The 24,842-nt window shown below is 38.3% G+C and overlaps 2 protein-coding genes and 1 pseudogene across 3 annotated transcripts; 2 read left to right on the forward strand and 1 right to left on the reverse strand.

The window, feature by feature from the left end:
- On the forward strand, positions 1-24,474 carry LOC116300610 (RAB11-binding protein RELCH homolog). 2 transcript variants are annotated; one of them, XM_089034543.1, is made up of 31 exons: positions 1-251; positions 711-806; positions 1,992-2,063; positions 2,406-2,476; positions 2,601-2,714; positions 3,582-3,832; positions 4,289-4,580; positions 5,171-5,268; positions 6,018-6,093; positions 6,905-7,000; positions 7,566-7,678; positions 8,537-8,627; positions 9,350-9,421; positions 9,743-9,883; positions 10,737-10,901; positions 11,279-11,429; positions 11,706-11,753; positions 12,344-12,506; positions 13,046-13,071; positions 13,214-13,311; positions 14,452-14,500; positions 14,587-14,675; positions 15,045-15,151; positions 19,059-19,158; positions 19,720-19,802; positions 19,873-19,936; positions 20,769-20,907; positions 21,262-21,378; positions 22,139-22,227; positions 22,681-22,742; positions 23,266-24,474. In XM_089034543.1, exons 1-31 carry the CDS (start codon positions 20-22, stop codon positions 23,414-23,416), a joined length of 3,516 nt encoding a protein of 1,171 aa, XP_088890669.1. In that variant the 5' UTR covers positions 1-19; the 3' UTR covers positions 23,417-24,474. The 2 variants fall into 2 exon arrangements, with proteins under 2 accessions (XP_088890669.1, XP_088890670.1); XM_089034544.1 differs by having other exon boundaries at positions 5,174-5,268.
- On the forward strand, positions 15,613-16,780 carry LOC148909232 (uncharacterized). The gene has a single exon (XM_089034554.1). The coding sequence runs from the start codon at positions 15,613-15,615 to the stop codon at positions 16,690-16,692; it is 1,080 nt and encodes a 359-aa protein (XP_088890680.1). The 3' UTR covers positions 16,693-16,780.
- Positions 17,143-18,646, reverse strand: LOC148909233 (uncharacterized; annotated as a pseudogene).
- Positions 24,475-24,842: the final 368 nt, after the last annotated feature.

Here is a 24,842-nt window from a genome sequence, read left to right on the forward strand (position 1 = left end):
CATCTCCACCAGTCACAAGATGGCGGATCCAGAAGAAGAAGTCAAACAACCAGTTCTTCCTTTGGACTCCAAAGACATTGATCCCATCGCAGAAATTCTCCTCAAGCACCAGTTATATCTAACTGCACTAGAACTACACACTGAGCTGGTAGAATGTGGCATCGAGATCCCAAAGTTACGAGATTTTTTCTCCAATCCTGGGAACTTTGAAAGACAGTTTCCGCTTCGAGCTCCATCTCCTGGCTCAATGCGTGAGTAGAATTGCTCATTTGCAGTACTTTAGCACCTTTTATACCTTAGATTCTCGACTCGCAGACATATTCCTTGTAGTACGAAAGCTAAACTGCAAGTTGTAAAGATGACCTTCGTCGTATGATTTTATAACTTTGGTCGTAGAAGGCTTACTGTGTACAGTTTTTTTCAATATATGTTATCTTTATTCCATCTCTAAACGTGTATTTTTAATCCATTCTGAATTATATTCTCGTTAGCAAAATATTACTTTCGTTATCAACAATTTCCTGAGTTTTTTTTCAATATCGATGAAAACCCCCAGATATTGCGCACTTTATACTCAAAATAGGCTTAAATTTAGGTCTATTTTTCTATTTTGATCGAACTGTCGACATAACAAATTAGTAGTACTAAGTAATTTTAATTGGTTTGTGATTTGATTTTGTTATTTTAATTTAGCTCTATTGTATTTTCAGCACGCACTTCCAGCATCAACACTATTGATTCTTTGGACGATTTCGCCCGGTTTTCTGATGATGGTGGACACGACAATACAGATGAACGTATCGCAGGTTGTACAATTTGTTCATATTGAGGGTACACATATTCACACAGCTAAGCTTATATTTACTCATTTCTCGAAAAACATGCTTATTAAATTATTAAAAAATAATCATAATGTATTTTCAAAAAGAACAGGTAATGATTTTGTCTGTATATTAATTTACAGAAACCAATATATAAATATAAATTAATATAATAATACATATCAATGGTATACAGTTTTTTAAGAACTTTCAAAAAGTAAAGTTGATTTCCCCACAACTTTTCCTCTTAATATTCTGATGTCTTATTAAATTTCAAAAGTTGTATTTTTTTTTTTTTTTTTGAATAAAATGATTTAAAACATAAAATTCAGCTGAGTTGACCGTGTTCTCCAAAAGGGATAATGGTCACCTATTTTTGGTTAGCATTTTCTAGCAGGGGCTAAGTACGATGTAAATTCCTCATACTATATCGATTTAGAGAATGGAGATTTCATATTTCATAGGTTCTCTCTGCAGAATCACGGGAAATGCTAACCGAATATAATGTTGAATCCTCAATTCTGATTGATTGACCTTGAGTTCGTTCTGAAGGTCAACTCAGCTGAATTTGTTTATATTGAAGTATAATAGAAAACATGCAAGCTAACATGCTGGCTTAGATATTATTCTCTCTATATGATTTGCCCACAAATGGGGTTTATTAGCTAGTGCAGAATGAAGAACAGTTGCTGATGCCATTAGCAATGGACTTCATTGTTCATACAGCAGCCATCTTGCCAGGGTGCGAAGGAAAACAAAGATGACAAAATATATAGAGTTTTTTGTGTTTGTCTTTCTTTTTTGGGTAAAGATGATCAATGTGCCGTCTTAATTCATCTTTTGTTTTATTCTCTTGTGGTGAGCTGTTAATATCAAAGCTTTTTCTGCCCCCTGGATGCCCCACAATGCCTTGCAATTCAAGATGGCTGCAATATTGTTGAAGTAGTCTATTGTGGCCATTTATCATGCCAACCATTAAGTAGCTGTTATTTCTAGCTCTACAGTCAGTCAATGGATCCATTAATGATAAAAACACTTTACTTCAACCTTAATTGCTGTAGCCTTGATAAATAAATTTTCTTAAAAAAATAATATTGTTGATATTATCTTTACATATGAATCAGAGGTGTAAAATAGAGAGTAAAGTTTATTTTATTTTTTATCGCTCAGTACTTGAATTTGAGTTGAGGAAGGCTCATGAAACCATCAAAGCACTGCGTGGATCACTGACAGAAGTTGCAGGTACGTTGGGGTTTGCCAGCAATGGAGGGATTTCATGGTAGCTATCTCATAGGGTAGTAACAATGCAATTCTTTAAAATGCTATACGAGTACATTTTATTATTATTTTGTTATTACATGTTTATATGCCAACTAGATGTAACTCCAGACACAACACATTTTCTCAATTTAAGCTCTCACAAGAATTTTTTATTATTTTATTTTTAAAACATTTAAAAAGTCAGTGCTTTATGCAAAATGCCTTGATTTCTCAACCTTTTGTTATATTTGATGTTGGGTTGCCATGCCAAACAGGTTAATGTGTAGATTCTCAGTCAATATTAAATTGTTTTATTACCATCAGGGACTGACTGTTCATCTCCTTCAAGAAAAGGACCAGGATCTACTGATACAAAAGAACCTTCTTCAACTGATGTATGCTACCCTAATTACATCCAACCTCATTATGCATTTGGCTGGTTCATATAGTATTTTTTTAGGGTCCAGATCACCAGATGCCATGTCATTTAATTTTGTTTATGATTCTTTTTCTCTGTAGGATCCAATCAAGCCACATGAAATAAGAGCACTGAACTTCCTTGTCAATGAATATCTACTGGTGAACAACTACAGGCTAACATCGATTACCTTCTCTGATGAAAATACTGACCAGGTTGGTATGGTAATGGTTTGACAGGTTAGATTACTAGCAAGCATGTGGGGCGCAAAGGTAGTGACTGACTTACTGATTGACCAACTGACTGATGGACATACGTATAGATGGACGGACAGACAGACCAACAGATGGAAGGACGGACGGACAGATGGAAGGACGGACGGATGGATGGAAGGATGGACAGACGGACAGAAGAATGGACAGACGGACTGACTGACTGACTGACAGGCAGGCGGGCGAGCAAGCGGGCAGGCAGGCAGGCAGGCAGGCAGGCGGGCAGGCGGGCGGACCGCCGGCCCGACCGGCTGACTGACTGACCGACTGACTGACCGACTGACTGGTTGACCAACTGGCTGGCTGGCTGAGTGCCTGCCTGCCTGCCTGCCTGCCTGCCTGCCTGCCTGCCTGCCTGCCTGCCTGCCTGCCTGCCTGCCTGCCTGCCTGCCTGCCTGCCTGCCTGCCTGCCTGCCTGCCTGCCTGCCTGCCTGCCTGCCTGCCTGCCTGCCTGCCTGCCTGCCTGCCTGCCTGCCTGCCTGCCTGCCTGCCTGCCTGCCTGCCTGCCTGCCTGCCTGCCTGCCTGTCTGCCTGCCTGCTTTGTTACCTAGATGGCTGGCTGATTGACTAACTGACTGACGGATTGCCTTGCCACTAATTGCTATGGAACTGAGTTTCATATTTTGTTCCACTATCGCCTGTGTTCTTTTCTTTAATTTGATAAAATTGGAAATAAAAATAAATTTATACATTGTTTCCTTTTTCCCCCCTTATTTGATTGGATATTTCCTAGCTCACTCTAATAAAATATGTCCACATATTTGTATCGTGTGATAAAGTGTTCCTAATTCTTAATGTCATTTTCTAAAGGATTTTGATGACTGGGATGATGTTGGTCTTAACATCCCCAAACCACCAAACATCTTGCATCTATATCGGGATTACGGACATCATACTGTGCCTGAAGTGATGCTGGTATTGCAGTCAGTAAAAGAAGAGAAGGTCAGGTTAGAAGATGAAGTTGTAAAACTACAGTCAGAGTGCAAGAATCTAAGGGAAGAAGTTGGAGAGCTGAAATTTGAAAATCAAACTCTACAGGAAAATATGGAGAAGATCCAAAGGTAAATATGTCAATGGACCAAATGAGAAAAATAAACATATTTTTACTTAGACAGTAAGTCAGTCAACTACTCTGTAGTCAGTCATTTAATCAGTCAACTAGTTAGTCATTGACTAGTCAACTAGTCAGTCCATCAGTTCGTTCGCCCGTCCATCGTTCAGTCAGTCATTCAATGAGTCAGTCAGTCAACTAGTCAGTTGGTTAATCAGACACAAAACAACAACGACAATAACAACAAAAATGGAAGAAAAAATGACAACAGCAACCACAAAACAAACCAGAAAAAAAAAAGAAAAGAAAAAGACAAACAAAAACAAACATCCACCAAACGTACATGCTTTATTGTGAAGACGATTCCGCTCGTGCGATTGAGAAGTGTAAGTGACACGGTAGAATAATCTTATTTTCTGTATCAGCAAGTATTGATAAGCACGTTGGCCTTTCTTTTTTACTTTAGTGAACATCAGCAGTTTAGATCTCCTGGAAACACTTCCTTCAACACTATCAAATCAGAGGCATCAGAAGACAGGACCATTACTCCTCAACATCCTTCTACTGACCAGCCAGATGGTGCAGTTGATATGGAGAATAGTTATGTTGGTGAACAGCAAATACCAAGCATTGTTTTTGAGCCAGATATTGAACCACCTGTGGGTAAAGAAGAGATCAAGCAAAAGGAGAAAGACGAGGCTAATGACGAAAGTGAAACTATGAGTAAAGAAAATACTATTGAGGATGAGCATGTGAAGGTATTTTGTGCTCATGTGTTTTTCCAGCTGATCTGGAAGAGTGACAAATGACGTCACTACAAAACTGAGGTGTCACGAAGCGCGCAAAAAATCATCAGCAAAAAATTCTTAAAAGATGCCCGTTATTGGAATAAAAATATAAAACTCATTAATTACTGTGTCACTGTTATCAAGTGCGTATTAGCCACGTTTTCTTTTTTCATTTGGTGGCCTGGAAATCCAAAATTGCAAGAGGAAAAGTGAAACCTCAGTTTCGCAAATTTTCTCTATTCCGATTGGCTAACACTTTTTCTCAGATCAGCTGGTTAGGATGTCTCGCAGGGCAGAGGGCAAGCATTTTTGAGTGAACCAAAATTATCAAAATGCATTTCCAAAATGTTTATACATCCCAGGATTCATTTCACTCGTGTTGGAAAGTACTTTCAAAATATGGTGAATACAGGAAAAGTATATAAATGAGTTATTTGGGTCCTGGTTTGAACAGGTCAGATAAGTTGGCTACAGGACCGAGATTGAAAGATATTTACACCACAATCTCTAAAATGCAATTTTGCTGAACTCAAAGACTGTATGTTTATTTTACATATGAGGAGGTGAAAGAGGAAGAGCCTTCACTTAAAGAAGAAGACAAGGTTTCAGAACCTGTGACGGCTACAACAGTTAACACAACTGCATCTCATGGACAAAGGTAATGGGAAGCGAACATTGTCTCATAGAACTCTGAAACAACCTCTCCACTGATGAAGGCCAGGAAACCAAAGGTGGTATAGCGGTAGTGCACTCACACTTGGATGCTCGATACATTATTATAAAATAAGTGCTCTAACTCTCGCGCTTTGATTGGTTGGGAGCGCGTGCTTTATAACAGCACAAAGCACGCTAGCGCTATTTCGATTTCGCTATGGTAATTTATATTTTATTAAAGAAATAAAAAGCTTGCATGCTGTTCTGTGTGAAGTTATAAAGCGCTTGGGGATTGGCAGATCAATCCCCCCGTGCTTAATAACTGCACGCAGCATGCGCGTGCGTTTTTTATTTCTTCAGTAGCGTTTGTTAGGTTTCTCCCTTGTTTCAAGATTTTTTTCTCCGGGATCTCAGGTATTCCATTCTTTGATAAATTCCAAGTTCAATCTGTGAGTTAGTCGTGCCCTGACAACGTTCAGCCAAGAAAACAAAACCTTTTTTTTTCAAATGCGTCGATATAAGATATATATTATGCACTTTACTCGTACAAAGACAGTGCGAAACTTTTCTTTCCTTTTTTCAAGTGCAAATAACTAACAATTACACTTCCTGGTTTTTTTTGTTTTTTTGTTCTTCAAAATCCGTTGATAACACAGCAAACGAGGTACCAATGACAAAAAGATTGCAAGGAAAATCGTTATTTCTACTGAAAAGAATGTAAACCTACAGTCTTTATTTTCTTTTTTTCTCCAGAATGACGTCGCCAGCGTTCAGGGAAGCTCTCTTCTCGTCAGCGCACATCGCACTTGATAACAGACTGGCCAGTGAGGTTTGTGACCCTTCTCTTTATCCACACTGCCATACAGCAGTTTTCGCATGACTGAAAAGCTCCGTATCGTAAACTTGCCGTGCCGTGATCGTGATGTTTTCTAAAATTTTAATAGGCTTTTTTCCCCGCCAATTACGCAAATCCAGGTAATTAGGCTATTGCTATCGTGGCAATATAAATATGACTAATCTGACTTTATTCTTCACTTGACTCTGAAGATGACTTCCGCTCAGGTTGTCGAAACGTCAGTCACATCAAACAGTCCTTCTCAGGACTACATCCACCCGGATGATCATAATACATCGATTAACATTTTTTCTCGCTCAAAGTGATTTGTTTGACATTTGCCTTTTATTGGATAGAGTAAATTATCGAGCAATGCTATTGGTCTGGCGTTCTCTGGCGTATCGCTTGCCGTGTCACTTTTCAATGTCATGCAAAAACTGCTCTATAGTAAAATTGTTCTTATATGTGTTCTTTATCGACAAGTTTTTGTACTGGCAGTGTTCTTTTTATTGCTAATGAACATTCAAAAAAGAGTTGACGTCGTTGCAATCATTTCGTTCCCTCACATTTGTTTGAAAAATGAAAAATCCGTGGAATTATAAAGTCTTTGTATTGCTGAAATTCTGCATTTTTTTTTTTTCTTCTTTTCCTTTTACTTTACTTTTTGTGTTGTGGATATTTTGACGGCTGCTGAAATGACCTAATGCAAGCCCTGAGGAAATGAGTCTGCAATCAAGGAACACATAGATCTGTATGCTTTGGATTAGCAAAACGTTCTGGTTATTAATGTTTTGTACTTGTCCAGGTGTCCAAGCTGTCAGAGACAAGTGATGATGTGGTTCTAATCCTAGCAAGGTGTCTTCCTCATATCGTACCAAATGTCCTGTTAAATAAGAGAGAGGTGAGTGCAGCGTTTCTTCAATGTTTCTTGTTTCCACTATCCTGTTGAGAAGTGGTCAGTAAGTTGCGGACGCTGCAAAGCAGGTGTAAACCACTTGATAGACAACCTACACTAGCATCCTTTCCAGGGGGTAGAAGTATGACTGCTAGTTTAATGTTTCAAGCACCAGGTCATGCTCATAAGTCATACTGGAACTCCCAAATTTCTTTGGAAAGCGTGTTACCCGAGCCTTTTCCATTTAATAGTTGTACTTGTTGCTTATTGTTGGAAAAGTACTTTTTTCATGCGGCAGCCTTGTTGAGTGGAACGACAGATTGTTGCCCGCCTATAGCTTCGCATTCAAGCACTGAAGGATTTGTTTGCACGGGCAGAAAAACGGCTTTAATTATCGTGGGAATAAGCATGGCTGCAATACTGCGTGACAAAGGTCCTTTGGTTTTTCTTTGCTAACGATTTTGGCTTTGCTTTTTATTTTTTTACTTAGTTCCTTTGTTGTTGTTGTCGTTGTTTTTCTAATTGAGTTTCTGTTACAATACAATACAATATGTTTTCGTTGTGGTTGTAGGAATTGATTCCAGTTATTCTTTGTACCGCAATCCATCATCCAGACATCAAAGAACGAGACAATCTTATGCACATGCTATTTAACCTCATCAAGAGACCAGATGAGGAACAGAGGTAATAGATATAGTCCCACATAAAGTAATATACCCTATTGAATCGATGATGATAGACTAAACTCAACACGTCTCACCATTTTTTTTATTTTTATTTTTTTCTTGCGAGACAAGAAAAATCAAATTATTCCGCATTGGATAGTTACTGCAATGACTCTGCAGGCTTATTTTTATATTTGTACAGGTTTAGCTTCGTCCAAGAAAAAACCATTCGCAAAAGTCGACTGTAATGTAAAGAATGCGCAACTTGAATTGAACTATATCAGTTTTTCTTACATTTCACATATTTCTAGTGGTATATGTGAACATAGTTAATGAGATGTGAATAGCTGATGCTAAACCTGTACGAATGAGCCTTAACAGCGGTATGCATGGAATAAGATAAAGGACGCGGAATCTTGGTACTTTCATATAAACAAGGTTGCCCAGTGACCCATTGCGCGCTTGATATCTCTAGTAATAAGCCAGTTCATAGTTTAAGAATCGTTTTTAGTGCGCATGCAATTTTAACCCGAATTTCTTACCTTCTTTGGTTTAATTAAGAATAAAAGGTCAAAAAAAAAAAAAAAAAAAAAAGATTAGAAATTCGGGATAAAATCGCATGCGCACTGGAAACGATTCTTAGACTATGAACTTAAGCAATGGTTATTCTATGGTTTTATACCATACCTATTATACATTGTGTGCAACCATGTGACTCACAATCCCTTGAGACATGAATAACAGTGAAACAACCACCATGTTAGTTGATCTAACAAGAGAAGGTAATGAGGAATGCTTGTTATCGTCATCGAAGATGGTGGTCATGAATTAACAAGAGCTTGCTCTAAACTACTCCTATCATGTTATTGTCTGATAGACAGATGATCATGAACGGATGTGCAGCCTTTGCACAAGTCGTCGAACCTTCGCGTGTTGAAGCTGAACTACTCCCTCAGTGGTGGGAACAGGTAAATGTTAATAGTATGCAAGTGTGTTTGTTTGACTGTCCTTTTCTATCCTTCTCTTCCTCTTCTTCTTTCCCGTCCCTTTCTTCTTTCATCCCTATGTTACTATTTTTCTTTCCTTCCCTAATTTCCATTATCCTCCTTACCCCATTCACTCCCTCCCAACAACAACAAACGGCAACAATGAAAACAATGTCAGCAGCTTTTCAAAGAAAAGAAACAGTAATTAGCAAATAATTAATGACAGCAGTTGTAAAGATGTAAACAAACAGGCAACAACAGCGAGTAACATAATGTAGCAGCAATAGTTAGATGCGCCCTGCAGCAGCAACCACAAAAGCTATTGCAGCATCAAAGTTAAAAATCTACCAGTTTTCTCTGTAATCACAAAGTGGGACAATCACGAACGGAACCATGAGATCCATGCTAGGTGTGAAAGCCCAAGATCGAATTGGAATTTAGAAGTTGATTTTTGCGGAGGGAGGAAAACCGGAGAACACGGAGAAAAGCCCTCGAAGCACAGGAAAGAACCAACAAACAACTCTACTCACATACGAAACCGAGCACGGCAGGGCTCGAACTCGGGTCGCGTTGGTGAGAGACGACGGATAAGAAGCGCACGCCACCCGTGCTTCCCAAAGTGCTGCGCAACTTATTTTTGATGCCCATGAATGTCAGAATCTGATGTAATTGATTTGCATCGATCTTTGACTATTGTCCTTCAGATTACACACAAGTTTCACGAAAGAAGACTATTAGTAGCCGAGGCTTGTGGGAGCCTATCGTCTTATCTACCGGTAAGATTGTTGCGAGTAGCATTGGAGCCGTAGATATGCCAAATAATAGTGGTGAGACTACAGCCCTGCCAAATAATGGGTAATATTTGCATTGAATCTAATCCCCAATCCTATGCACCGCAAGTTCGTTACCAGTCTCTCGTACTTTAGAGAAGATTATTAAGTGAGATTTGGGGTTCGGCGTGCATATTTAGGAGGAATTAATCATAATCAGATAAGGTACCGTTCATTTTTTTACGGGCATGTGGGGCTGGTGGAATTTTAAAATGAAAAAATTAACGTAAAATGAACGGCCCCTAATTTCCTATTTTCAAAAAACAGGATACAATTCGTTCATCGCTGATCTGGTCAATGATGAAGCAAATGCTGACAGACGATCGAAGTGAAGAAGTGCGAGAAGCAATTACAAAGAGTCTGGGACTAGTCCTAGCCGATATGAAAACCCCGGACAAATACGAACAGGTAGGCCTGGACACTAAAATGAAGAGCGACCAGAGAGAATCTACATAGCACTCAGTTGATGAAGTGTGTTCATAATATATATTGTATACTATTGTCGTTCTTATTGTATTGTTATGAATACATTACATCAACTGCTTGCTACGTAGGGTCTCCCGAACTAGTCGCTTTCAAGTTTTTCTAAATATCCAAACCTGTATGAAAAGATTGGACATGGAAAGGACGAAATATAAATTTGTTTTTATTAAGAAATTGCTCTTATGAAGTGCTGCGTTGCATTGCAGTTGTCATTTGTTCGATGCTTATTCTTCGATTGCACGTTACGTCATAGCGGCCGTGTTTGGGCCATTTAACAAGATAATTCTCATTAGCATCCATTCGTTAACGACTCCACAATGGCCGTCATGTTTTTTGTCTTTTGACTCTTGGGAATGCTTGCAGCCCATCAATACCAATCATCATCACATGAAAGTGGAGTTCCTTGTTGTTTTCTCCTGTGCTTCGAGGGTTTTTTTCCTTTTCTTTTTTTTTGTTGGTTTTGCTTTGTTTTTTCTCACTCTCTTCGAAAAAAATCATCTACTACATCGATCTTGGAATGAAATGAAACCAAAGGTTTGTAATCATCGTAACCAATTACATGCTTACATCTGAAGTCGTACCTTATCTTTTCTAGTAACGATAAATTATATAGACCCCTTGCATGTGACGTCAAAGCAGCTCAATTTGGGGACAAAACAAAAGAATTTCAATCTCCTGAGAATGGGGAACCTAATGTTATGTCCTCCAAATTGAGCTGCATTCCGACGTACTGTAAGGGGTTTATAAGACCTTTGATATATTATATTATTTCCCCCAGGCGCATGAGTTGTTTTTGTTGACACTTGAAGATACAGCAGAAAAAGTCTGTCAAGCAGCACAGAATGTTCTCCTACCGTCGTTAGCTGACTGGGCAATGGATTTAGACAAGTTGGAATCGCATCTAGCGACTTCAATCATGAATAGGATTGAATCAGCACTAGACGTAAGTATTATATATACGCGTCTGCTTGAGACCAAAATGAATTCACCTTAATGAGTTAAATATTCAAGTAGTTTCCGTGTCATCAATTCAAGGCATTTTGACATTAGAGGTGATGACCAATCACAGCAGGAGATGCCGTCACGGCCACGGCGCGGCACTATTGTTGCTAATTTTCTTTTAGACATCCATACAAAATCTGCTCTACATTTTTGTTTCTGTTACTTCAGTCGACTTCTGTCTAACAAATTTAGTATTTTTTTCAATATTTGATTACATATAAATATAAAAATACAAATGCAACCGCAGACAACTACAATTTGTCAGGGTTCTAGATATGGGAAGCTGTCTAATATCTAATAATATAAAATCAATTAAAGGACTTTGCTAATCTACTGGAGACGTCCCCGACTCCTGACAATGAAGACGAGGTCCATAGGGCATTACACACGATAGGAACACGGATATGTCGGTTCATGGATGTTTTCACGTCGATAATACCCGCACTGTTTGCCAATGTTTTACGAAAAGGTGAGTCCATTGATGTTATGTATTTTACTCACTCATCTCGCTTGTGATTGGCCGAGAACGTTTGGCCATTCCCTGATTACAACTTTATTATCAAATTTACTACAGTGGTTTAGATATACGGTTTACTTCGCTTTCTTTGTGGCAGAAGAGAGTATTTTTTAATGCTTAGCGCCATCCGATTGTTGTTTGTAAGTTAAACATATTATTCGTGTTTTATTCATTACGTTTCTGTTAAATCACTACTAAAAATAAGTGTCTTTGCTTATCTCTCTCTAGCCAATTTTGCAAAGAAGTTAGAAGATGTCCAGAAATACGATGTTGAAGGTAAACTAGTATAAACTTTTACTGCTAGTGTTTGTGTCACATGAAAGACCCTGGAGGAGCCTCGAAAGTGTGTGGTATTTTTGGAGGGTTGGGTGAAGTAGGGCTTAGGGTAAAAGCCATAAAGTTGTTAAGTGTGACGTCATTCGCAAGAAGAAAAGAAAAAAAAATACAGGACGGAAACGAAAAGCATTTCTATGAAGATTTTAGTTACATTTTCTTCATGACAGGATTGGTTGTCCTTCAAATTTTTCATAGGGAGTTTAGATAATTGAGAACATGTGTCTAGATTAAAGCGGGATTTGTGAGCAACAGGACCGTTCTTAACTTAAAAGCTCTACGATTGACTCGTATGGACCTTTATCACACGGCCGCCATGTTTTTTCCATGTTCATTAGAATAAAACCTTGGTTTAACCCGTATAAATTTATTCGTGAGCACTTGAAATCGAGAATACGCATGTAGGAATCTATTGTTCAAACCAACATGGCTGCCGTGTCAAAAGGGCCATTTTAGATCAACTTAGGCTGAGATAAAAAGTGGAGAGACCTTTTAACTCTCAGCATATCTCCTTCTTTCTTCACTTTTTGCAGTCGAAAACGAACGCTTTCTACCGTCCACCTCCCCTCTGACAAATGTGGCTGTAATCGTCGGCAGTGATCAGCTATTGGCTTTTCTTGTGCGTCGATTTGATAAGCTCGTGGCATCTGAGAATTTCAAATCTTGGGATGCGTTACTATGGATACAATCTAAGTGGTAATGAGCTCCTTTAATTGTGTATGTTGGTATCTTGGATATGGTTTTAAGACTTCCTTTTTGTAATTCATTATCATCACAACCATTTTTTTTTTTTTAATTTTCGTTATCACCTATCTTCATCACCACCATCTTTGTCGCAGTCGTTATTTAACAATTATTCGCCGAAGTCGAAGTAATTATCGGTGAATACTTACCCAGCCACGAGTCTTCGAGCGACAACGTAAATATTCACCATAATCACTGAGCCTGAAGTGAATTGTAATTGTTTTAGTATAATTTTAGACTTGCATATCATAGACGAAATTCAGGATAAAAAAACGTTTTAGTATTACTTCCACTCTGTCAAACTTTGGAAACACTCATAATCACCGCTTGAGCAGTGATTATCATCTCAGAATCACTGGTCGGTCGACCAATCGCAGTGCATGGAAGAAACTCTATATTCAAGTCTAAAATTATGCTGATGATCATTATATGACCTCTGCCATTCTTATACCAAATCTCAGTATTCAAGTCGCTCATTTATTCGTTTTCAGTTTACCTAAACTTTGTGAAATCGCTGGTAAGTTCTTCTTCCATTCGACGATTATCTTACTTATTTATTTTTATTTTCCATTTTATTTCTAAGTAAATCGACATTTTTGCACCATTTTGGAATGGAACTATAAAGATTAATGTTCATGTTCTGAATGTTGCTTTACTAGGACGAGTTCACAGTTCATTAGTCGATTGTCTACGTAAATTAATGCTGTTGTTCCGTACTTTGTGCATCACATTTGGTCTTCCTTTTTCACATAATAGAGTAAGTAATTATCAATCTACTGGGTCATCCTTAATTACACTATTTTGGGAACCTAGCGGCTCCACGATTGAACTTGCGCGCAACATACCGATACTCAAATCAACTAAAACAACCGGAAAATGTGGAGAAACGTTTGTGACGCCCATTTCGGTATAAAACTCATGACTCGTTTTTTTTCATTTTAAATGCCCCAGCCCCACCTCCAATACCGTCCCTTTGGTGCTTCACTGGAATCTTCACTGGGTTTTTGTTATTCCTGCTGCTGTTATTGTTATTTTTGTTATTGCTGCTGGACCTCTGGCTATTATTGTTTTTATTGCTGTCACTGTCGTGGCTGTTGCCTTTATTACTGTTGCTGTTGCTGTTATGCCTGTTGCCTTTATTGCTGTTGCTGTTGCTGTTGTACCTGTTGCCTTTATTGCTGTTGCTGTTATGCCTGTTGCCTTTATTGCTGTTGCTGTTGCTGTTGTGCCTGTTGCCTTTATTGCTGTTGCTGTTGTGCCTTTTGCCTTTATTGCTGTTGCTGTTGCTGTTGTGTCTGCTGCCTATATTGCTGTTGCTGTTGCTGTTGCTGTTATGCCTGTTGCCTTTATTGCTGTTGCTGTTGCTGTTGTGCCTGTTGCCTTTATTGCTGTTGCTGTTGCTGTTGTGCCTGTTGCCTTTATGGCTGTTGCTGTCCGGTTGTGGCTGTTGCCTTTATTGCTGTTGCTGTTGTGTCTGTTGCCTTTATTGCTGTTGCTGTTGATGTTGTGCCTGTTGCCTTTATGGCTGTTGCTGTCCGGTTGTGGTTGTTGCTGTTGCTGTTGTGCCTGTTGCCTTTATTGCTGTTGCTGTCCGGTTGTGGTTGTTGCTGTTGATGTTGTGCCTGTTGCCTTTATGGCTGTGCTGTCCGGTTGTGTCTGTTGCTGTTGCTGTTGTGCCTGTTGCCTTTATGGCTGTTGCTGTCCGGTTGTGGCTGTGGCTGTTGCTGTTGCCTTTATTGCTGTTGCTGTTGTGGCTCTTGCCTTAATGTTTTATTTTTTGCTATTTTTGTTGTTGTTGCTTATGCTGCTGCTTGTGCTGCAGCTGTCACAGGTTATCGTATAATATTGAGAGGAAAATTAGTCAATTTGAAACAAGAGACCATTTTCCTTGTTTCAGATTAAACCATGCTGCATTGACCGCTTAGATAATATCAATGCTTCCAAAGGTAAATAAGTAATCGAACAGTTAGCTTATTTAATAATCTTCTTTTTATTTTTTTATCTTGAAATTAACGTTACAACCCTTTTACAGAACAACAAGACGAATCAAAGCGTGACAGCATGTTGTCTAGTGCATGTATTCCTGTGCTGGTCGTTGGAGTACTTGCCCCCTTCGAAGAGGTAAATTCTAACTCTCCTGCACGTGTATGGTTGAAAAAAACGTTTCACATACTAAACACCTATTTCAAATAAAACGTTGCCATCGCCAAAGACGATAAGCAATCGGCGAAAAGCGACAGGAGATAGGTCATTTAGAGATCCAAGAATAGCTGGAATCACTTCTGTTTCTACTTCTTATTCTCGTCAAGAACATGGACCTTAGTGTTGAAGACGAATTTAATGTTTTCTGTATTCAACGAAACCATTTCCATGTCGGAATGACCTATCGCCTTTTGCCTTTGGCGAAGACAACATTTTAAAAAATAGGTGTATACAGCCCTGGGTATTGTTGTTCATAACATTTCTTATATATTTCCACCTACCTTGCAGGAGGATAATAAGAAACAGTTGGCTGTAATTTTACGTGAATCCATTGTCGCACTTGCCCTGAATTCTCTTCCATTACACGGTCCATTAGTAATTTACCAGGAGCTCAGGTAAGAAGCAAAAGTGAATTTATATTTGTCACTTCCAGATCTTCAATCTTGGACAAAAATGCTGAGGTATTTCTAGTTTTTCATGTAAAACATTTTTGAAAAATGTGTGGGCTAGAAGACATAATTGGCAACAGCCTTGGAAGTAACAATCAGACGGCGCCGCCTTTGGAAATAGAGAGCTTACGAATCGACGACCGTTTGCACGACGACGACTTCTAGTGACGTCACCAACTAGGTTGGCGTCGTAAGTGGCGTCGTAATAAAATTTAGCTTACGAAGGTAGCACGACGGCATGCCGAAAACGCGCGTGCGCGTCTACATTAATTTCCCGCCAAAAGGTTTCAATTTAATTTTCATCGGTTTTTTGAGACTTGTAACTGTTGTTTCTTTGTTTTTATGTTTGACTCGTAAAATTTAACAGTTTTCTTTTGAAACACTCTATCCTTTGTTTCCTTGTTTACATGCCGAACTTCAGAGAGACGAGACTTTGTATTTTACATGCTTACCGAAAAGGATTTATTAAGAACAGAGAGTTTGTTTTACTTTACGATGCCTATACTTCAAAAAACCCAGATTTTCCCTATTGGAACTATGACCGTTTTGAGCTAGACTTGTTAACAGATGATGAATGCAAGGCCCAATTTCGATTCTTCAGGCAAGACATCTATAAACTTGCTGAGGAGCTCCAATTACCAGATGAAATTGTAACATACAATGGCTTGGTAGTTGGATCAATTCCTGCTCTATGTATTTATCTGAAACGTTTTGCTTACCCTTGCCGATATGGAGATTTGGTTCCTCACTTTGCTAGACCAGTTCCTGAACTTTGTTTCATTACTAATCACATGATTGACTGGATCTATAACCGCTGGCATCATCTACTTACAAAGTACAATCATACTCTTCTCTCCCCGGCAAATATTGTTTTGTATGCTGATGCAGTTCATCAGTCAGGTGCAGCTTTGGACAACTGTTGGGGGTTTGTAGATGGAACGGTTCGTCCAGTGTGTCGTCCTGGTAGGAACCAGCAAATTATATACAATGGACACAAACGTGTGCATTCAATCAAATTTCAATCTGTTGCTCTACCGAATGGATTAGTCGGCAACCTTTTTGGTCCAGTAGAAGGCAAACGTCACGATAGTGGTATGCTAGCCTCTTCTGGTTTACTGCAAGATCTCCAAAGATTCTCTTATAACCCAATTACTGGCTCAACGATGTGCATATATGGAGACCTTGCTTATCCTTTACGACCACAGCTACAAACTCCTTATAGAGGTGCAGTACTTACACAAAATCAACGAGATTACAACAAATCTATGAGCTCTGCTAGAGTCTCAGTAGAATGGATTTTTGGGGACATAATAAACTACTTTAAATTTTTGGATTTTAAGAACAACCTTAAAATAGGTCTAAGCGCAGTTGGCAAGATGTACATAGGATGTACCCTAATGCAAAATGCACGCTCAATTTTGTATGGATCTATTACTTCACAGTACTTTGGTATCGATCCGCCTGCCCTACATGATTATTTCATCTAATTGATTAAGTAATGTTTTACCCTTGATAGCCAAGTGAATAAGAACAGTGAAGACCAGTAGTCTATGGTTTTTATTGATATCTGGCAAACAAAATTTCCAGCTGAATATAAAATGTGGCTATAATCAGTAATAACTTATTATAAAAACAAATGTCATTTTAAGTCAATCAATTTAAGGCAAATAATTTTGTCAAAATTAATTTTTTACCAATTGACAATTAAGATGTTCCATTTCATTCAAAAATGCAATTCAATTACTTGATTGTAAATTTAAAAAATCGAAATCGAACAAATCGTAACTGAATCATCAATGAAAAGGCATGTATACTTTACTTGTCTTTTTTCAACAGCTCATGAAATACCTGAGCTTGGGTATTTTGCTGATTCATGAACATTTGCATGAACATTTGAAACTGTTGTTGCTGGGTTTTCATTTGATCTTGGACCTGCCTTACCATTTCCTGCTGTTGCTCAAACATTCTTTGTTGTTCAACTTTCGCTCTTTCTTCCTGCTGCTTCTTTATTTCCAACTCTGCCTTTCTTAACTCGAATTCTTTCTCAGTGGATTCTTTTAGATATTCCATGGCATCATTTTGTTTCCTTCTCTTTTTTGGTGTGTCACTGCCATCTTTCTTTTGTTGCGAGAGGCGTTCCATTGCCTTGTTTCTCATTTCCTCTGCCAACTCCTTATTTTTCTCCATCTTCTTTTTATCTTCCTCTGATGATTTCTCGGCCAACTCCTCCTGCTCGTCTCTTAACTGAATGTAGTTTTCCATAATTTCATCCAGCTCGGTTTTTTCTGGAGAAATCCCAGATGCGCTTTTTTCGGTCCTTTCTTTCTTCTTAAACTCCCTTTCCATAATTTTCATCCTGTCCCGAATGGCCTTCTGAGAAACAGTAAATGTAGGTTTCTCTTGGCGACTGTTTAGACTCTCTGCGATTCTGTCTAGGCAGTTTCCTCGTTCCCGGCTCCCTGCTTTGAACTTCCACAACTCAAAAAGCATCATCTCTCTTCCTAGAAAAACATCGTGATCACTTGACCATTTCATTTGTGAAATCCTATTCAAAAAAAAAAGTATTACAAATTATAATGGAATCAACAGAAAAGTTTCAGTGCACAATTTTCTTTAGTCTTTGTTTGATTTGTTTTTTGTTTTTGGAGGAAGATTTGTTTGTTTGTTATTTTTTGTGTGTCTGTGTGTGTTATGTTGTTGTTATGTTTTCCCTTTGACTAATTATTTCTATTTATCTCAATGATAAAAATATTTTTACACCGGCTTACACCAAACAAGGCACATGTCTTAAAGTGGTTTAGCTAATCAGGTTTTTAGAAATATCTACAAACACTGAACAACCTTTTTGGTGAAATAAGCTTAATGCATGTAAACTATCCGACATCTTGCTCTGAGCATATTTTAGATCGTTTGATTTTATTGCAGGCCGTTATACTAGCTTCTCAATCTTTTAATAAAACACAGTTTAACTAAACACCGTTTTGATGTGAACGGGGTTGTATTGCTCATAAGTTTAAACTTGTAAGCTTAAATATAAATAACAAATTATTTTTCAAACTGACTGTACATTCATTGAAAAGTTCAACTTTTAATAAGTAGGGCCAGCTGTATTTCAGTAAAAGAAGTTACTTATCTCATTACCTGAAGCACCAATAACATTTATTAAGGAATATGAAGAAGAAGCAATGTAAATGCAATGTAAGATAAAACGTATTTCAATTCAAAGGCGAAAACTAAAAAAACTGATTGCTGCATTCTAGCCCGGCATTTATAAGCCAATTTAAAAAAGTTGAATGAGATATTCACTCTTATATATTCAAAAGTTCTTCTTTTCAGTCTAATCAATGACTGTTATCGTAATTATCTCAAATTTATCTCGATAAAACCAAACCTACTTTGTGTTGTTGGCTGCCATGATGACTGGATAATCTTCTGGCTTGTAAAACTAGGCAAAGAAATATGAAAACCTTCACATTAGACTATAAAAGGAATAAAAAGCGAAATTTTACAAATGCTACATGGTTTTCAAAGATTTTTGATTAAAAAGACTCGAAAATATATAAGTAAAATACATCACATACCTTGAGGTGTAGGACGACGTCAAATTACTGCTTTAGAGGTCGTCGTCGGTCTGAAGACGACGGTCCACATGACGTCACTTCCTGCTGCGCATGCGTAGTAACGGTGTTCTCATAAACGGCGTCGTCGTCGTGCAAACGGTCGTCGATTCGTAAGCTCTCTAATATAACCCTCGGCCCTCTTGTATTTGCTGCAATTTATTGTCAGTGCTTCTAAGAAAATCTTTGAGAGAAGAAATGAAAATTGCCTGTTGCTCTCTTATTATTTGTTCCAGTGCTCACTCGACGTATCATCAACTGTTAATTTCTGTCCTATGGGAAATAGTAGTATATCAAGACCCCGTCATACGATGCTCGGCTGGAGAGCTTTTTATGGTGAGTAGGACAGTGTCTTTTCTTTTTTGAGGGGAGGGGTGGATGGTAGAGTAAGGGACTGTACAACAAGACCATGTTATACGATGCTCGGCTGGAGAGCTTTTTACTGTGAGTAGGACAGTCTCTTTTCTTTTTTTGACGGGAGGGGTGGATGGTAGAGTAAGGGACAGTATATCAAGACCCCGTCATACGATGCTCGGCTGGAGAGCTTTTTATGGTTAGTAGGACAGAGTCTCTTTTGACGGGAGGGGTGGATGGTAGAGTAAGGGACTGTATAACAAGGCCTCGTCTTACGATTCTCCGCTGGGAAGCTTTTTTATGGTTAGTAGGACAGAGTCTCTTTTTTGAAGGGAGGGGTGGATGGTAGAGTAAGGGACAGTATATTAAGACCCCGTCATACGATGTTCGGCTGGAGAGCTTTTTATAGTAAGTAAGGTAGGGATGACAGTAGTATATCAGGTCCTCCTGCTCTGATGCTCCACCGAAGAGTTTATGTTATATTCATTATATAATATTCATATAGTATTGCCATGGTAACCGCATTAACATATTTTTTTCCAGGTTCTTATTAAAGGTGTTGATGTAGACACCATAAGCAGACATGTTATACCAGCTCTGGTTACGTTAGCTTCTGACTCACATATGTAAGTTTTCAAACGTTAAGATGACCAGTTAAGAATTTGTAATATTAATATAATAATTATTTCATTGCAGGTCAGTTCGAACAGCATCGATCCCTGCCTTCGGTTCTATCCTAGAGAGCGTTACCGATAAAGTCGTATGTATCATGTTAGTGCAGTCTTCGTATGACTGTGAAAAGCTCAGTGCCGTAAGCGTGACGTGCCGTGACCGTGATACTTTCCCGAACTTTAATTGGCTGATCTTTTTCACGCGGAATATGATTGGTCTAAAAGTGCCGTGATCTTGGCGTAACCGTGTCCGCGCCGTGTTTATGCCTTGTTTAGGGTATTTGATTGGATGGAGAGTAAATTCTCGTGCAATGTGATTTGTCTGGCGTATCCCTTGCTCTGTCACGACCGTGTTCGTGCCGTGAACTTTTCACAGTCATACGAAAACTGCACTATGGTTATTATGTTATTATTAAACTGATACTTCATGTTTCTCGTAAAAAAGACAGAAATAATGTCTTAAAACAAAAATGTTCAGGAACTGAACTAATAACCGCTCGCTCGGAATGCACCGATCCCACATTTATTTTTCTACCTTCCTAATTACTGTTGCTACGTCGGACAAGCTAATATATTTTTTCTAAATACAGCATGAAACTGACTACGATAGCTGAAAATTGATAACTATTTTTAAAATTTATGAATTCGAGTTTGTTGGTCGGACATTCTATATTCTGTATTGGAAAAAGTACCCATTTTTTGCATTGGTGGAAACTCGAGCATATAGCCGGGATCGGTCTATTAATTGCATTTTGCCGCGGCACGGCACGGAGCATCCATATCGTTTCATATGAAAAAAATAGTGCAAAATTGTCAAGAAAATCAATAAAAAGATTGCACTTGGAAAACACGATTGAAACTAAAAAGAAAAACGAAAAATCATTAAAAAACAGTCCTAATATTGCTTGTCTATAATAATAGATACTCGATAAGGTTTATATGCAGTTCAAGTCATTCATAGAAGACCCACAGTACAGAAATCAACACGATCTGCAACGAACCATGATTAAGACGTTTGGTAAAGTTGGACCTCATGCAGAGCCGCTTTTTAGAGATAAAGGTAAGTTAGTAGATCTAGACGAATAGAATAGAATAGACCCCTTGCATTGATTTCCTAGAGGAATTGTTCTGGGGAACAAAACAATAGGCCGTTTCAATTTCTTATCCAAAAAAAAAATGTTTTATCCCCCAGAACAATTCCTCTCTGGACTCGGTGCAAGGGTCTATGAGGATTGTAGTAGATATATGAAAATTACCTTAACAAAGCAACAAAAAATAATTTTAAAAACTACAAAAGATAAAAAAAAATAAAACTACGCAAAGTGGTTCTGGAAGTGTATGAAATAAAAGGTCACCGTGCTCGTTGAGGTTTATAGATCTGTCAAACATCAAATGCCTTCTTTTGTCGTTACAGTCATTCTTCCAAGATTAACAGCCATGGCTTCCATCAACAATGACTGTGAAAATGAAATGCTGCGTCGAGAGATCGCACTGGAACTCCTTGAGGCTTACGCATCTCTCACATGTTGTTGTATCCTTGAAATCCATCCGATGTGTTTTTTTTCTGCTTCTACCCGAGTTTCCTCTGGCTTCTTTTACATAACAGAGTCGTTGACAAAAGAACAATGGACTACTTCAACGATACGGCGGCCATCTTTAATCGCAAGGCATTATGGGGCGTCTAGGGGGCAAACCAAGCTTTATTACATCAATGACGTCGATAGATAAATTAAGACGGCACATCGATCACCTTTACCTTTAAAAGAATGCTTTTTTGCCCCCTGGCAAGATGGCCGCCGTATCGATGAAGTAGCTCGTTGAAATTAAATTATTTTATTTTTTTATTTGGGCGATCTCCACAACGTCCAAATATTAGGGATTTGCTTCGTTCAAAAGTTTTCCCCCGAAAAGTCTAAACTCTCATGCACGGAAGTCAAAATAAGCCAAAAGTGTGCCGCTTTTGACTTGAAATCTTTTTTCTTTTTTTTTTTTTTTTTTTTTTTGTTTTTTTATTGCAATAGCATGTAACCTAAAGCGCATTTTTTTTCTCTGTGCAACAGCGTGTAACTTAAAGCGCGATTCTTTGAAATGTAGAATTCGTTTCTACTTTTTTCAACGATTGCGTCACCTTCGTTGAAACGTGTGAACACTCTTGCAACTTGCGTCGCAACGCCGTTGCGAGGCAAGTTGCAGAGAAAATTGCTTCGTTTAGTCACGCCTTTCTAATACACCTCATTTTGAGTGTAAAAATATTAATTATTTTGTTAATAATTCTTTGACCTAACGTAAAGTTATCCCCATTGAAATTTTTAACGATCACATTATGCCTGGACTACGCTTAGTCCAAGATGATGTTTTGGAACTAGCTCCTGAATATGAAGTAAGTTGCACAACATATAAAAATGTCAAAGTATTTAGGCACAAAAATCCAAGGGAGAGGAGAGAAGAAGAGAAGAGTGCAGAGAAAAGAGCAAAGCAGGGCAGGGCAGGGCAGATTTGAGCAGGGCAGAACAAGGCAGAGTAGGGGAACAGGGCAGGGAAGGGCGGAGTAGAGTAGGGAACAGCAGAGCAGAGCAGGGCTAAACAGGGCAGAGCAGAACAGGGCAGGGCAGATTTGAGTAGGGCAGAACAAGGCAGAGTAGGGGAACAGGGCACGGAAGGGCGGAGTAGAGTAGGAAACGGCAGAGCAGGGCTAAACAGGGCAGGACAGGAGAGGGCAGAGCTGGGGTAGAGAAAGGGAGGGAAGTTGGTAAATTATAAGAAAATATGGGTTTATTTAAATGTCTTGCCAGGGATACGTAATGAGACCTGTTCCATTTTTTGCCTCTTCAAGGAAACTGTAAATTTACTTCTTCAAGAATGTGAAACAAAACTAGAGGAAAAAACCTATGCACAGTAAGTTTAGTGGATTGAATTATCACTAATATCCATGCTATTCCAACTCACATTCAAAATTGCTCAGCTTCACTTGCTCCCCCCTGACCCTCCTGCTCCCATTATTTTCTCTGCCCTCCCCCCCCCCCTACACCCCACCCCACTCCAGTCTTCCTTATTTTCTTACTACTATTCCTACTTCCTGTAGTCCTGATTTTCTTGTTACTCTCGCCTCTAATACTGCCTATAATTTTACCAGACCATCACCAATTGTGTGTTTTTTCCCCCTCTATTTTAATCAACTTCTAAATTTCGATTCGATCATGGAACGAGGACCACAGTGTTGTTGGACTAAGTGTTGTCAAAGTGCTTCCCTCCTAAAACAAACGCTTTTTATTTTCATTTGTTGTTTTTTTGTTTGTTTAGGTTCGTTTGTGTTGTTTGTTGTTTTTTTTTGTTTGTTTGTCTGTTCGTTTTATTGTTTGTTTGTTTGTTTGCTTTGTGTTTTAAAATCCATGGTTAAGTGTATTGGTTCTTTTATTAGTATGCCATCAGCAGGGCACTCCAACATTGGACGTGACTTGAAGAATACCTTCATGAGCGGATTCAACAAACTAATGGATGCTTCCCCCAGACCGAAAATGTCTGATATTTTTAAACGAAAAGAGAGAACAGACTCAATGAAATCTATGTAAATCTTTATCAATCTATCCAAATATCTTATCATATTATCAATATCTAAATCCTGTTAGCCACGAGCGCTTCACTCATATAAAAAAGAAAAAGTCACGATAAACCTGCTTCAAATTTATAACAAAAGCAGCAAAAATCTAGGGGGTTGGGATAATGAAAAATTGCAACAATAAAAAGCAATAAAAAGCACGAATATTTTGTGAACGGTTAATGCACGACTAAAACAAAACGAAAATAACAAAAAAGCTCGAGATGGGCCTTAACATGAGGATGAGATCATCATAAATGAATACTTTGCAAAAGTTCCCGTTTTGTGAAATCATTATTGCTATCATAAAAACGTCCCTTTTGGCATCATCGTATTACTAACGTTGTCTGCAAGCCTGGATGGAGCTGAAAATAGGCTAATGGCAAATGACAACGACAAAGAATATATTCTTTTACTATATATGCTTGCGATGATAAGAGTATATCAACGAATTTCATTGCTGTCTATTCCCTTTGAGACTATTTTTGCTATATCAACCTTGGGAAAATCCGGTACTGATCTTCGCAGTTGCAGATAGTGAAGCTTAAAAGTATAAAATTGAATAGGGTGACTACAGTTATACAAATGTATATCCCTACACACACACACGCACGCGCGGGCGCGCGCACACACACACACACACCCACACACACCCCTGACACACACACACACATTTATCTGTCAATTAAATAATAATACTCCATTTTCAAAAATTCACTGGCAAAATACAGAACCTACGACTTATGAAAGTTTTGCAAGAATATTGTAGTTAGACAATTTTGAGAGATATGGGGTCGTAAGTAATTCGACAAGTTTATGATGACCAATCCTTATTAGTGGTAAAAGAGTGCCTCTTTATATAAAGGATCCTGCAAGTGGAATGGTAGTTGTGGAGCTATATAATAGTCTTATTGTAGGTCATTAATTTTTTATACAAATACCGTACAATATAATAATAAATAAATCCTAATGAATTTAAGAAAAAAAATTAATTTGAAAAACAATAAAGGTCATAAAGAACATTTATTTTGAGATTGTAGAATATTTATTAGATTTGTGAATTAAAAGAAAGCGATACAAAAATAAAAATTCAAAGAAATAAAAAGGGTAACATAAAAAAAAAAAACCAAGTTAGAATAACACTGGTCAAAATCGAATAGATCAAATGATCGAATAACACGGGTCAAAATCGAATAGAAGGAAAGATCGAATAACACTGGTCAAAATCGAATAGATCAAATGATCGAATAACACGGGTCAAAATCCAATACATTAAAAGATCGAATAACACGGGTCAAAATCCAATACATTAAAAGATCGAATAACACGGGTCAAAATCCAATACATTAAAAGATCGAATAACACGGGTCAAAATCCAATACATTAAAAGATCGAATAAC

The sequence above is a fragment of the Actinia tenebrosa genome, unplaced genomic scaffold (assembly GCF_029948245.1).
Source record: "Actinia tenebrosa isolate PJP-AT-01 unplaced genomic scaffold, QUT_ActTen_1.0 PGA_scaffold2__45_contigs__length_23673736, whole genome shotgun sequence".
Taxonomy (NCBI): domain Eukaryota; kingdom Metazoa; phylum Cnidaria; class Anthozoa; order Actiniaria; family Actiniidae; genus Actinia; species Actinia tenebrosa.

Coding starts and splice junctions, on each gene's coding strand:
- LOC148909232 (XM_089034554.1), top strand. CDS start 15,613: ATGCCGAACTTCAGAGAGACGAGACTTTGTATTTTACATGCTTACCGA.
- LOC116300610 (XM_089034543.1), top strand. CDS start 20: ATGGCGGATCCAGAAGAAGAAGTCAAACAACCAGTTCTTCCTTTGGAC. Junction 252..710: donor TCCATCTCCTGGCTCAATGC/GTGAGTAGAATT, acceptor TTGTATTTTCAG/CACGCACTTCCAGCATCAAC. Junction 2,064..2,405: donor ATCACTGACAGAAGTTGCAG/GTACGTTGGGGT, acceptor TATTACCATCAG/GGACTGACTGTTCATCTCCT.